Genomic DNA, 11,954 nt, shown 5'->3' with positions numbered 1-11,954 from the left:
ATTGTAGTACAACTTTTTTTTTTTTTCATTTACTTACGACAGCTTTGCTCATCTGAGCGATCGGTGCAGTCAAAGACTCCATCACATCGGTAGAAGGAGTTGATGCACTGGTGACCGCTGGAGCACTTGAACTCGTTCACGGTACAGTTGTAGACTGCAAAATCCAGTTGAGCATGGTAAAGCTCGTATTTGGTAAAGCTCGGCTTGTATTTGTTATATACGTTGTTGTGTAACGGCGGAAATGAGTTCAACAAACAAAGCGAGCGCTTGTTTGGTTTTACGGAGGCTCCAGTCGAGTGTGGAAAGTAACATATGGGTATAAATGTCCAGTTTGGTGTTTTGACGAATGGCCGACAACTACTCACTGCATCCTTGCTCATCTGTTCCATCCACACAATCCCGATCGCCATCACAGACGTAACTGGGAGCTATGCAGCGATGGTCTGGACACTGAAATTGGTCTGCATGGCATGTGCTACTCTGATCTGTTAACAAACATTGCATTTAATCTGACAGCCACTTTACAAATGGGGAAATGAAAGCGTGAACTTACGGCAGTCTGCTTCATCTGAACCATCACCGCAGTCGTTGTCAGTGTCACAGCGCCAGGTGAGCGGGACGCAACGGTGGTTGGCACAGGTGAACTGATTGGCCGCGCAGGTTCCGGCCACACGCGTCGGGCAATCGGACTCGTCGCTGCCATCCAGACAGTCGTTGTGGCCATCGCAGCGCCACGCGGCCGCCACACATCGCTGGTTGGCGCAGGTGAACGCAGAAGGGGAGCACGTGACGTCTAAAAAGAAATAACGATCATTGTGTGGGAGTGGAAGGAGCAACTTGAAAAACTGTTTTGCCGTTGAAAGTAAAACATTACTGTTGACGCCACAGTGGGCCTCGTCGCTGTTGTCATGGCAGTCGTCAACGCCGTCGCATCGGTAGGTCTTTGGGACGCATTTGCCGTTGCCGCAGGAGAAGGAGTTGGCGCCGCACTGCAGCGTTGGTGGCTCGCTGGAAGGGTCCTCCACACACGTCTGCTGGTTGGGGGACAATTTCATGCCGTACGGACAGCCACACACCCTGTGGGAGTCCGGGGCCGGGAAGCAAAAGTGGCTACAGTCCCCATTTGGATTTGCCGGCAGGTTGCACGGGTTGGAACCTGCAATGGCCGAAGGCGAGAAACAGGATGTGAAGAGGCGGAGCCAATATGACTGAGAGGTCAAGAAACACACTGACCTATCTGAGAGTTGGAGTTGAAAGATTTGACATGCATGATGTGGCTGATCCCTCTTCGGATAACCACCATCTCTCCACCGTCGGTCTTGCGGACGCGGACAATTCTACCCAGGCGCCAGTCGGTGAAATACGCATAACCTAGAGAGGAGCAATAAACTCAAATAGAATTACCAATACTGTCCAACTATTTCACATGAAATGTTTAATAAGTACCTTCAAAGATGGTGAGGCCAAAGGGATGGGACATCTGACTGACGCGGTCCAGAGCAAGCCTGTTATGTCCATCAAAATTGCTGTGCTCAATTTTGTCAAAGAAGGCATCGATCCAATACAAACGCATAGCGCTGTGTGGAGAGGAAATATCATGTATGAGAGCAAAATAAATTCAGCTTTCCGACAATTGGAATAGTCTTTTTACAGGACTCACCTCCAGTCAATAGCGAGACCGTTAGGCCAGCCAAGAGTGGTGTTTACAATAGACAGGGCATGTGACCCATCACCCCAAGCTCTCATAATCTTTGCAGGCCGGTACCAGTCGGTCCAAAAAATATATCTGCAAGAGCCACATAAACAAGTGGATGTAATAAGTCTGGTTAGCAACAACAGTAAAATGAATATAATACACTGCAATTCCATTTTTAGTTTTTTTTAATATAATGGTGTGTAGTGTAAGCCCAGTGCTTGGTATTACCACTACAATACCGCCCTTCATGCTACGCTAATCTCTTCATGTGGATGCAGAGGCCTTATGACTTCGAGGCTATTGGAAATAACAGCTTGTGCTGGATAAGAATTTCCCCATGGATTAATTTTAGGACATTGTGCAAATAGGTATAAGCGCTGCTCGGCGTGTGAAATGTCATGGATGTGTTTCAGATTGTATGTAACGTGATACTATTGCGTTACCCGACAAGAGGATGGACTACAATTGCCCTGGGGTTGTTCAGGTTCTGTATGATAGCCCGTCTGGATTTATCGGTGACCTTCATGACAGATATGCTCCTGTATCGCGGGTCAGTCCAGTAGAGATTTTTCGAAATCCAGTCGTAAGCCAGGTCCTCCACGCTGTCCACTCTGTTGGCAGCCAGAACCTCCCTGCCTGCACAGATCAAAGAAGTTCGACGACTCTTTAACACAGACATGAAAGCTGAGCTACATTTGAATAAATACGCTGTCAGTTTGCATTTTCTTCAAGTGGACCGGAAGGGAAAGACTAGGGCTGTTCCAAAAACAACATGTCTAATCAGGGGCAGTGGAGCATTTTTTTTTCTTTTGGATTTGCATATTTCTACAACGACAGTCGTAACTACAGCAGCGCCATGAGTTCAGACTTCAATTCAATCCTTGACCACATTTAAAACAGTCTCTGGGAAATAAATTTGTTTAGGACAGATTCTGAACACGTGTGGCGGAAACATTGGCAAATGCTCACCAGTCCCATCCACTTTCTGTTTGTAGATCATATCTTTAGCCGTGTCTGAGAAGAAGATAGCATCATCCTCGGCACTAAAGTCCACGCCGACAAAATAGGATGGTAATCCGGTGATGGGAAGGATGATATCTTCCTGAGAGGAGAGATTGAACGGTATCCCTCGCACAGCCATCTGACTACTGAAAAGCAGAAACTGCCTCACGGCTGGAGTCAGGAAAACAGAAAGCACGCCATATTAGAGGATTAGCCAGGTCAATGTAGGATACGCACATCATTAGATGGGACACGTTTCCTCTTACCCAAACATTTCTTGCCATCGGTGTGTAAGTCGAAGCCTATGCGACACTTGCATCGGTAGCCTAAGCCTCCGTTGTCGCTCCTGTGACTCAAAACGCAGATTTGATCACACCCGCCGTTGTTTGTCCTGCAAGGATTCACCACTAAAGAAAAAAAGAACAAAAATTAGAACGTGAATGAGTGAAAATCCTTGAAAATGTACACTAACCGTTTGGCTGTTTGAGATGATGTATGACTGCCACTCCATGTGGCGTCTGGGATGTAGCGTAGACCACCTGAGGGCTTGTGTCTGTGAACTTGTTGGCTTTAATGACTGCCATTTTTGTCCAGTCGGTAAAATACACGTATTGCTCAAATAGGCTGATCCCAAACGGGTGCGGTACCACAGCACCTCCGTGGACGACAGTTTTTCTATTCAAAATATTGCAGATATTGATTCCTATGAATACCAATATGAGGACCAATACAAGAAATAAAATGTCATCTTTACCGATGAAGACCATCGTAGGTTGCCGTTTCGATGTAGTCATAGCGACTGTCGACCCAGTAAATGCGCTTGGCCTCGATGTCTAGCGTGATGCCAGCTGGCCAGCCGAGTTTACTCTTGATGATCCCGTAACGGTTGCTTCCATCCATGTAGGCTCGCTCAAGACCAGGTTGTCCGTTGAGAGCTTCCCAATCAGAGAAGAACATATAGCTGTGGAGGAGGACATTGGAATTAGATCTCCTATAAAAATGAACAATGATGATGAACAGAATATGCACATTGTCTCACTTATTGCATTTACTCTACTAAGTCTCAAAGGCTCATTTAAAATGAGCAATATATTAGGCGCCACCTGGTTCTGCCTCCCTTGAATTGGATTACAATTAGGGTCATCACTTACATTACGTCTCGCTAATCCACCGGAGGCAATCTGCTCATCTCACGCAGACGCAAGCGCACGTATTATGCTGTGCCAATGGAGCACAAAACAGGTAGTGTACTGACAGGTGTAAGGTGGGAAGATGTGCATACCCGACAGTGGGGTCCACCGCCAGTCCTCTAGGGTTACCCAAGTTCTCGGTGATGAGCGTGACCCGGTTACTTCCATCCAGGTCCACCATGTCGATCCTGTTGACACTGGCCTCCACCACATATAGTTTATTGTTCACCCAATCCACAGCCAGGTTCTCGGGGTAGTCAACTGATACATTTAAAACCACCTGCAAATTGGACCCGTCCATGTCCACAGAAAACACCTGGACACAAAAGACGGCATTGTCAGTCGTCTAGGTGATCACTGTTTTCATGAATGACGATACTATATCATTATCTATGACAAAAAAGGGGACTAAAGTGAACTGTCGTAATATACAGCGGTGCCTTAAAATACGACTTTAATTCACAGTGGTTACAATCAACCCCCTCAAAGAATTGTAGCGTGTTTTTAATGAAAAAAAAAGTACTTCCTAAAAAACATACAGCAGAAACCTAATTAAATATAATCCCCAAAAAAAGTATTTGTCAAGTCAATTTTATTTATATAGCCCTTCATTTATATATTCCTGAGTCACCAAACTGGCCTGTTTGAAAAAGAGAAACTGTAGATGTGGGTGTCTCGCCTCTCTGGTTGCATTCACATGCCCTGCTTGCACTCTGGCTACCTTAATCACGAAGCTACAAAGCCGTTTAATATACAAAGATCCCTTTTAAAAGATGTACCCTGGCCCATCAACCTGGCGGCTGCCCTCCTTATTTTTTTTAGCGGTGAAGAATGCGTTTGGAACGATGGTACGGCTGAAAATAAATACAGCGTAATTGCTCAAGCGAGCTTGTATTACAAAATTGCACCCTGGTATGCGGCCGTCATAGCTGCCCTTATCAGATAAGTCTAAAGATAATACACATAGGATTTTTTTTTTCACATCTTACAGAGCTTCCCCTTCATTATGACCCCGCTGCACAGGAGCCAGTGGCCGTCATTTAATTACTGTATCAACCTCGCAGATATTTCAAGCGATAATTTGTATGCGGCATGACTATTTAATCCACAGTCGGTGACGCGTGACTGCAAAAGACTTAACATTAACGATAAGACTTCGCCAGACAGGTGCTACAGCGTGATTCTCTTTCCTGACTCGACAAAGCAACAATGGAATCTGCATACTCATAGTGCAGAACTTAGCATACAATTACGGTGTCAAAATGGATTGTAAGTGAGAGTGAAACGCCGAAAGCAAGTTAAGTAGTGCTGAATCATTGACGCCGCTACCTTATTCTGAATGGTGTCAGTCCAGAAGATCGTACGGCGCTCAAAATGAAAGTCCACTCCCGCTGCGACTCCTCTGTTCTGCGATTGTACCAAAGTGCGAAGACTGTTGCCATGGATGTTACCTATTAGTAGGTCTCTGCCATTGGAAAACACCAAGGAAGGGACTCCGGCTGCAAAAACAGAACAACAGAACCATAATTGGGTCATTAAAGAAAAGGAACTGGTGTGCAAGGAGCGGAGATTTTACAGAATGCGACATGTTATTTTAGAAAGGTGAAGTGCTTTTCATCCATTTTCAACACACTCCGCTCGGTGAGGCAAAAGCCAAAGAGGTCAACCTCTCGAGTACACAAAGCAAAAGAGTCTTTACTGAAACAACAATGTGCATGCAACAATGCACCAGGGAAGGAGTACATGCGCTCAGCAAAGCAGCCCGCGGGGGTCGTCGACAGGCAAAGGGGGTTATGCTAATGGACATTGTTTTGACGGTTCATTCAGAGATTTCAAGAGCTCACTGTGTGGAAGACGGAGAGGAAACTTACACGAGGTGTCGGCTCGACAGTGTCTGTGCTGTTCCAGGATGTAGCCCTCTCTGCAGCTGCAGCGATGAGAACCAACGCGGTCCTCGCAGAGCTGGTCGCACGCGCCCCACATTGAGCAGTCGTCAAAGTCTTAAATCGAAAGAAAAACATATGATGCAAAGGCAGTTGCACTAATGCACGAATGAAAGATGTACCTATACACGAGCGACTGTCATTGCTGCTGACGGTGTAGCCGGAAGGACAGGAACAAGTTCCTCCATCCGGAGAAGGACGACAGCGATGCTCACAACTCAGAGAAGAACATCTCCAGACACCTAGCAAATACAAGCAACCTTTACATTTTGAAAATATTTTGAGTGTAGCTTTTCCTTGCAAACTAGTCAGTGTGGAGAAGAAGCGAATCTTTCTGATTGTGCACATTCTCACACACCATAGAGTGGTCCGGTCACCGAGTTAAAATGCCGACTCAGGTTTGTTTTGAAATGACAAGAGGGGCTGACATAGGCATGCTTGAACAAGGACACACATGACTGGGTGACAACAGACAGACAGACAGATGGACAGATTGCATTGGTACTAACTGCAGTTGCGTCCAGCAGTGGTGTTGCTTTCGTCCTCTCCTTCAGAGCAGTGAGGCGTCCCGTCACAGAGCTGATTCATGGAGATGCACACACCAGTAGATGGACATGGCCACTCTCCTGGGTAACACTCGTGCACTGCATTTTCTATTAAAGAAAAAAAATATATTTGTTAATACAACCATGGTAAGAAAAAATAAACGTCGTTGTGGTGGTGACGTCATTGTCAGTTGTAAGGACTGTCACTTTAAATCACTGGAGGGAACTCTGAGAGGGTCACAGGGGGCTTCTGCAGCCCATCCTCTAAAAACACACACTCTTCACAGCCATGTGGATAAATTCTAAAGGCCTCTGGTGGAATTGGGGGATGGTGGTGGTGGTGTGTGTGGGGGGGGGCACAAAGAGCCATTTGAATGACACACTTGGAGGAGCACAGGAAAAGCAGCTTGGTAGTCGCCTCAAACTTTAGATGCAATTTTTCGCCTCACAGGGAAGACACCTTTTAAAAGATTCATTCATCAAACCGAGGCTACAGTTTTATTAGTTTAGTTAACTTTTGTTTGAACTTGCAGACACAGGATAGTAAAAAAAAAAGCAATGCCTATATCAACTTAATATTTGCTTTCCTGTAGGCATCATTTGCATGTGTCTCAATACTTTTGTCTATATGGTGTATATGATAACTGGTGTACAGCCATACCGCAGCCTTTTTCATCTGCATTGTCTTCACAATCATCTTCTCCATCGCAAAGCCACACTTGATGAATACAGCGACCGCTGGGGCAGGTAAAGTAATTGCCCCTGCATGAAGGATATGCTGAAAATGAATAAATAGCAGTCAAAAACAGATCAAGAATTCTAACTGCTGTTGGTGAGCAAGTTAGACAATAGGGGCTTTATTTTTATGACCTGGTTTGGGAAGAGTTGTGGAAAGTAGAAGGGGCGTCTTACTGCAATTGAGTTCGTCACTTCGATCCCCACAGTCGTCGTCGTGGTCGCAGATATAACGTTGAGGAATGCACATCCCGTTATGACATGGATACAGGCCTCCACTGCAGTGCTGTGCTGAAGAAAGAAAAAAAATTTAGATTAGTGTAACTTGCCCGTCACACTTTTAAGGCTTTGCCATCAAGGTCCAAAACGGACTTACTGCAATTTGCCTCATCCGAGCCATCTCGACAGTCAAGTATGTGATCGCATCTTTGCGTCCGGTTGTAGCAGGCACCATTAGCACATCGAAGCTCTGTGCACTCTGGGTAATCTGCGAGATTAGATCATCATTTGAGCAACATAATGCACACGTCAACCTGACAGCAAGTGAAAAGCTTGGCGCAACGGCATTTGCAGCCCACATTCTTGCAATTGTGAGATTCATAGTGATTCGAGTGCACCGTGCCAGCTGGGACAATAGCGGCATAGCGGTTGAACTTCAGCTTGACTAATCCACCGAGGAATCCGCAATCAAACTCTGACAAGAAGCATATTGTGGCTCGTTCTGTCCGTCAGCGAGCCTCTTAATCTGAACAAATTGATTAAAAATGCCATAGGAGGGTGGTGTTAAAATATGCTTACCGCAGTTTCTCTCATCAGAACCGTCGGTGCAGTCAGATAGGTGGTCGCATCGGTACTCGGTCGGAACGCACGGCCCGTTGCTACAGCTGAACTGTCCACTGGTGCAGGTTCTCCCAGCTGAGGACAGATTGGAGACATTTAGTACATGCAAACAACAAAATATGAGATGCTTGACAATGACAGGATGGACATCTTTGGCTAATGTTGGCATTTAGTGAGCACATTGTGGACTTTGTGCCTTTGGTGAAATCAAAACTAGTGAAACTTACGACAGTTTAGTCTCTCATCCGACCCATCTTCACAGTCCTCTTCATCATCGCACACCCACACACCGGGGATACACTCGCCGTCACTCAAACACTGGAAGTGACTGTCATCGCAAGTTATCTGAGCTGTTACAAAACAAAAATAATATATACTCTGACATTAAGATATCAGTTTGCACGCAGCAAGGGAGTAATTCAAACAAAGCAGTTCAATTGTCAGGTTGAGTCGGTTTGTAAATGACTCACGACATTCTTGTTCATCAGAGTCATCCGTGCAGTCTGAAGTCCCATCGCAGTGCCAATCCCATGGGATGCATCGGCCCGTCCCGCAGCGGAACTGCCCCAGTTCACATCCTATATACACATTACATTTTGAAAAACAATGTCACCTGGTAGAATATTTATTATTATCAATTATGTTTGAATAATTATGCATAAATGCATAAAACTGATTTCAATTTACATGATCCGTATGAGACGAAGTATTCTTATTGGAATTTGTTGCAGGCTTGTTTGTGATGTCACACTATTTTACACAAAGTGAAAATAACGCAGTAACAACGAGAAAGTGGCACAGTGATTAAACAGGTCAGTTGCTTAAGAGGATAATGTTGAGGGGAACGAGGCTGTGAAGAGTGCCCTTTTTTTTTTTTGGAATGATCTAATTTATGTCAAAAAAGGAAGCGCAACGTCCAAATGCTAACTAATTAGTCTATAAGTAATGGAAAAAGGAGTGTGATGAAACGTGCTGTTAGCAACGTTGATGAGTGGTGGAGACAAGCGTGCCATCCACCCCCCCCCCCCCCCAACCCCCTTTCCCAGGATGTTACGCAATCCTCTTCAGCGCTCATACAAGCTCTCCTTTTGATGTTTCCAATGAGTGGCATCTGTGGAGATAAGGTACCACGACACTGCCTTCTCTGGCATCTGCCAGTGGGAGGGGATTGATTCAAGCAACATAGCTGAGTGTCAGAACACTCCATCACAACTATCTGAACAGGAATGCGCATTTCTATCGATGTTAACTTGATTTACGACACACATTGTCCTTGTATTTTAATTATTACTGAGGAGAATTGGTGAATGGTGTCAGAGGAAATTTATCTCAGACAATCAACGGTGAATACTAAAACAAAAAAGTCCATTAAGCCGCTTCGGATGAGTTTGGTGGGGAAGGAACGGACAGCCTCGACCTCAAGCCCATTAGGAATGAACTTGACCTTTTGCCCCATGTCTTTCTTGACTGCATAATTTTGGGCTGGGTTGTCAGCTGTCATCAAGTGGTCAATAACGTAGCATATAAAAAAAAAAAAAAGTTTTGGGTTCCCCTAACTTGTGTGTGTGTATATATTTCTCAAAATTAGTTACAAAAATAGTAGTCAAGTTTCCCGCAACTTATGTGTAATTTTTTTTAATGATTGGTTATCATATATTATTGATTTTTTTTTTTTAGCAATCTATAGCAGCCCACCACTTTGACAAAATACTTTTATGGATTATACTATAATAAAAAATGAATCCACTCACTCAGGTTTTGTCTTCAAGATCCAACACTACACGTTTTAGAACTTAATGAGGGTTTTTTTTTTGCGTGTAATTCAGTGTTTTCCTTTCCCTTTTGTCCGGCCTTGTCTTTTCTTATTGCAACTTAAACCCACAGCGGGAGACGACACTGCGGCAAAAATGCCCCACTATTCTAAGAGAAGAACATTAGAGGAATTTTCATTCCAATGAAGCCCCTCCCCAAGCCCCTCAGTGGAATCACAATGGCACAAAAGAAGCACCGGTAGGGATGTAAACTCATAAGTGGAAGTGTCACCCTGATGTAGAGAAGAGGCTAGTATGTGTGTGTGTGTTTGAATCCATGGAGAAACCGCACCTGACCCCTGAAACATCTTTTACGGCGTGGTTAAGCTTTGGCCAACCGTGCTTGTTTTGGCGCAGGCCTCGGCACCCACTGAGTTGCAAAGCAAACGTCCGCTGGCTTGCATGAAACGCCGGAGCTGTCCATCCTGTCGGAGCAAAGTGCCGCGGCCCGTTTCATATGGAAATGCACGCAGCAGAATGCAGTCAATTGCCAAACAAGTGACTTTGGCGCTTAGTGCTACAAACAAAACAGTGAAAGGCCTGACTGCTTTTGGCACCGGCAAGGGGATCCCTGAATGGAGCGTGGACCGACAGCCTTCATTTAGTTGGAACTGAAAAATCCTCAACATTTTTTTAGAGGGGTTGGAGGGAGTGTATGCAAATTTTGATGAGAAATGAAGTGATCACAAGACAGCTGCATTGTCGGAAACTTATCAGGCATTAATAAAAAAAACTATTTGTGACAACGCCTGTTTTGTAAAGCAATGTTACGGCTGTACAAAGATTTAGGCTCCTTAGGTTTAACATGCACGCGCCGTCCAAGTTTGAACATAACAAAAGGTGTTTTTCATCAATAAAATAAAACCGCCTCCCACCATGACCTCATTACAACAAACTATTTACACTCATGTGAAATAGTAACTCTTCGGCCACACAAATCACATGTGAATGATGTATCAAATCAAAACTTGTCATAATTATGTTTGCGCTTTTGAAATGGATATGTTGTAATAAGTGCAGGTGTCGCTATCACCAGTCAGACAAACATGCTGCTAAAGTCACACGAGTCATCATTTAAACCTCAAATGTCATCAAAATCCAGGACATTATTCATTCTTTTACTGTCAACGCATCGTCATTTCGACCATTAAGCATTTATTTTTGTCTGTCACATAACCACTGAGGTGAAATCATCCGGTTTATTCCAGGGCGTATCCAAGCTGAGGCTCGGCAAGCTTTACCAAGGTAGAAATGGTTCCATTCTACAGCAGCTGCAGTGTAATTAGTAGCCACATTCACACTAAGAAGCTTACATCCTAAGGGTTGAGCAAAAAGAAAGCAGATTACAATTTGAGAAGCAGGATCTAGCTGGGCTACAAACACAAGAGACAAACGCAAATCTATTAAGTGCAGCATTCCCGAAGTCCCGGTCACCCTTATCGCAAAAATCACTTCGGTTCCTCGACTTAAAGTTCACGGCGTGCGGCTCAAAGTTCGCCTCGCCGAAATGAACTTTTTTAACCGGTACCTCTTAGTACTTACAGATTGTAAGTCACATGCTCAGTTCTGTTACCTAGCAACAGTAAAGCTCAGGCAAAAGTTCCTTCAGGAGAACTTCCATTCTGACTGAGGGGGGCTTTGTGCTCAACCTTTTAAGTAATAACAAACTGAGTGGTAAAATTCATTTTACTCTTTGCAGGTCAACATTTCCTCACTTGAGAATCGCCTTCCATCATTCTCAAGTAGTGTTTTTATCACTCTCATTTATTAAGAGAGTGTCTGGAATTGGTTGCATCTTCGCAATCAGATAAGTCTCATAGACTGAAATAACTTCAGCAACAAGTGAACAAGGTATATCAATGCAATATAAATCAAGAAAGAACAAGACATACCTTGTGATTGGCACAACCAGCAGAATAAGAGGAGAAAGAGTTGGAGTGGCACCGCTCTCCACATTCTGGCTGGTGCGTCCAGCTCCGCTGTGTAGATGGAGGAGCTGCAGGAACTGGAGGGGGGGGCGGTCTGGGATGCTCTTGGCTCTCCTCTAACCGGGCTCCTTGGCCCACGACTTGATCAAAAGGGGCGTGCACAAAGTGGAGGACAGCCGCTCCCCCAACCCTGTGGATAAATCCCTCAAGGCGGGCTGTGGAATCTGCATAATGATATGCAGCTTCCATGACTACTAACCTTAC

General features: G+C 44.8%; 1 protein-coding gene across 4 annotated transcripts in view; it reads right to left on the bottom strand.

The window, feature by feature from the left end:
* The window catches only part of lrp2a (low density lipoprotein receptor-related protein 2a), a 30,702-nt gene extending 18,824 nt beyond the window's left edge, over positions 1-11,878 (bottom strand). For 3 of the 4 annotated variants that reach the window (XM_088383475.1, XM_088383476.1, XM_088383477.1), the window contains exons 1-24: positions 11,655-11,878; positions 8,422-8,529; positions 8,179-8,301; positions 7,910-8,026; positions 7,488-7,598; positions 7,289-7,402; positions 7,038-7,154; positions 6,341-6,484; positions 5,954-6,073; positions 5,760-5,888; positions 5,218-5,387; positions 3,981-4,204; positions 3,453-3,659; positions 3,171-3,373; positions 2,965-3,105; positions 2,666-2,869; positions 2,140-2,332; positions 1,661-1,786; positions 1,447-1,577; positions 1,234-1,371; positions 875-1,156; positions 554-793; positions 366-485; positions 38-154 (exon numbers count right to left, since the gene is read on the bottom strand). In XM_088383475.1, the coding sequence (XP_088239601.1) occupies positions 38-154; positions 366-485; positions 554-793; positions 875-1,156; positions 1,234-1,371; positions 1,447-1,577; positions 1,661-1,786; positions 2,140-2,332; positions 2,666-2,869; positions 2,965-3,105; positions 3,171-3,373; positions 3,453-3,659; positions 3,981-4,204; positions 5,218-5,387; positions 5,760-5,888; positions 5,954-6,073; positions 6,341-6,484; positions 7,038-7,154; positions 7,289-7,402; positions 7,488-7,598; positions 7,910-8,026; positions 8,179-8,301; positions 8,422-8,529; positions 11,655-11,718 (3,643 nt within the window). In that variant the 5' untranslated portion in view covers positions 11,719-11,878. Of the gene's footprint in view, positions 1-37; positions 155-365; positions 486-553; positions 794-874; positions 1,157-1,233; positions 1,372-1,446; positions 1,578-1,660; positions 1,787-2,139; positions 2,333-2,665; positions 2,870-2,964; positions 3,106-3,170; positions 3,374-3,452; positions 3,660-3,980; positions 4,205-5,217; positions 5,388-5,759; positions 5,889-5,953; positions 6,074-6,340; positions 6,485-7,037; positions 7,155-7,288; positions 7,403-7,487; positions 7,599-7,909; positions 8,027-8,178; positions 8,302-8,421; positions 8,530-11,654 lie in introns of those variants that run through there. The other variant, XM_088383478.1, reaches the window with a different exon arrangement.
* Positions 11,879-11,954: the final 76 nt, after the last annotated feature.

The sequence above is a fragment of the Syngnathus floridae genome, chromosome 8 (assembly GCF_059516105.1).
Source record: "Syngnathus floridae isolate MCC-2025c chromosome 8, RoL_Sflo_1.0, whole genome shotgun sequence".
In the NCBI taxonomy this organism is placed as follows: domain Eukaryota; kingdom Metazoa; phylum Chordata; class Actinopteri; order Syngnathiformes; family Syngnathidae; genus Syngnathus; species Syngnathus floridae.
The sequence above is the reverse complement of the archived record's forward strand: the minus strand, read 5'-3'. Positions and strand labels throughout refer to the sequence as shown.